General features: G+C 53.1%; 1 protein-coding gene across 1 annotated transcript; it reads left to right on the plus strand.

Moving 5' to 3' along the window:
* The first annotated feature begins 439 nt into the window (after positions 1 to 439).
* ACRALDRAFT_1047698 (mitochondrial 37S ribosomal protein uS14m) lies at positions 440 to 1,373 on the plus strand. The gene is made up of 3 exons (XM_071015516.1): positions 440 to 649; positions 745 to 916; positions 1,037 to 1,373. The coding sequence occupies exons 1-3, from the start codon at positions 540 to 542 to the stop codon at positions 1,097 to 1,099; spliced, it is 345 nt and encodes a 114-aa protein (XP_070876706.1). The 5' UTR covers positions 440 to 539; the 3' UTR covers positions 1,100 to 1,373.
* Positions 1,374 to 1,790: the final 417 nt, after the last annotated feature.

The raw sequence follows: 1,790 nt of genomic DNA on the forward strand, positions 1-1,790 counted from the left end.
TGTTTACAACATAACGCACCGCCCTAACACGGGTAAAACCCGATAGCAGACACCCTATTAGCCACTATACCGGAGGTAAGATCCGGAACACGCACCGAGTTAATATACGGCCGTATAGCGTTATCGTAGCGGCCGCCCCGGGGGCACCTATACTATACTATACGAGGGGAGGGGTTTTTATCCTAATCGGTTTTCCCCCCTCCTAAATCAGAGAAGGACTATCGCCTAGAAGGCTAGCCTATATAATTAGGTTAAAATAGCGTAATACATAATAAATAAATAGATTCATTCTGCTTATACCTAAAAGGGTGTGTCGTCCGAAACACCCCGACGCGACGGGCTGCCACCAATGAACCTCCGCGAATGATTAGTAATAAACTTCAAATGTCCGTCCCATATCGGATACCGGGCCGTAATACTCCGAGTTTCGGTGAGCAACATGAACCAACCTGACCGAAAGAAAGCCTCGCGAATTGGACCGACGACGTTGCGCTCCAGCCGAGTTCAGCATCGCAATCACCACCCACCACACGAGCAAGATGTCCATGTTTCAACGGGCGAAGAAGCTCACTCTGGGCTGCTTCGTCAAGATTGGCACGATTCGCGACCACACGAAGCGCAAGGCTTTCGAGGCCTTTGAGACGGAGAGGTACGTGAAGCTCATAACGAGGGTCCTGCCTATCACTTCTGGTGGGACAAGAGGGCGAGAAAGCTGACAGCATGGCCACCGCCCCCGAATCACAGGCAAGCGCTCCGCTACATCATCCGCAACACCACCCTCCCCCCGCGCGTACGGGCCGAAGCCCAGCTCCAGCTGTCACAGATGCATTGCTACACGAGGCCGACACAGATCCGGAATCGGTGCATTCTGGGCGGGAAGAGCCGCGGTGTATTCCGCGACTTTAAGATGACGAGGGTACGTGCCCATTCTGGCGGAATGATGGGGATCAATAGCTTGGGCCTTTGGCTCTGGAGACTGGTCGTGGGCGTCGCTGGTTCGAAGAATAAGTAAACTGACACAAAGTGGCGGCAATAGTACAACTTCCGAATGCAAGCGATAGAGGGTAACCTTCCGGGCGTGAAGAAGGCAAGCTGGTAGACGGCGGAGGTTGGAGGTTGGCGGTTCGAAAAGCGAGAACGATGGCGAGGGCGATTCTCTCTGTAAACACTACGCTTGTACAACTATACTGAATTCTTCAACGACGGCGTCTTTTGCCCATGGCCCATGGGCACCACGCATGGTGTTCGCTTGCTAATGAAGCACATTTGTTTCTTCGGGATGCTGCTGCTCGTGTGCTAGACATGGCTGTGAGGGTCCCTGGACTGCGTTCTTGATAGCAAAGGGAAACGGAATATTGTTGGTCACATGGCTGCCAGAGGCGGACAGCAAACATCAAACCGGGAAAGTTGCGCTACTTGGAATGATCATTGTAGGCAACTTCCCTTTCCTGACCTAGGCACCTCCTCGGTCTACCAAGATACCCTACCCTCTACTTCAACCAGGACAGGAGCTTCAGAACAATCCATCAGCCTGGGAGGCTTCCGTGTTTTCTTCCCCCTTCCTTTTACTTCTTCCTTTTCCCTCTTCCCATCACCCGAAGGACGACATTCTCCAGCCAGTCTGTCCTACCATCGTCCAGCTACACAATGTACCGTCGTCTCTGGTCGGGTCTCCCCAAGGACCCCGTCTACCCATCAAACCTCAAGGATCTCGGGTACGTCGAATCATGCCCCTTCCAGATCTCGACATCCTGACTGACACTGCCGGCAGGTACTTTGTCAATGAGGAG

Source organism: Sodiomyces alcalophilus, assembly GCF_042370955.1.
Source record: "Sodiomyces alcalophilus JCM 7366 unplaced genomic scaffold ACRALscaffold_2, whole genome shotgun sequence".
Taxonomy (NCBI): Eukaryota; Fungi; Ascomycota; class Sordariomycetes; order Glomerellales; family Plectosphaerellaceae; genus Sodiomyces; species Sodiomyces alcalophilus.

Coding starts and splice junctions, on each gene's coding strand:
- ACRALDRAFT_1047698 (XM_071015516.1), top strand. CDS start 540: ATGTCCATGTTTCAACGGGCGAAGAAGCTCACTCTGGGCTGCTTCGTC. Junction 650..744: donor GAGGCCTTTGAGACGGAGAG/GTACGTGAAGCT, acceptor CCCGAATCACAG/GCAAGCGCTCCGCTACATCA. Junction 917..1,036: donor GCGACTTTAAGATGACGAGG/GTACGTGCCCAT, acceptor TGGCGGCAATAG/TACAACTTCCGAATGCAAGC.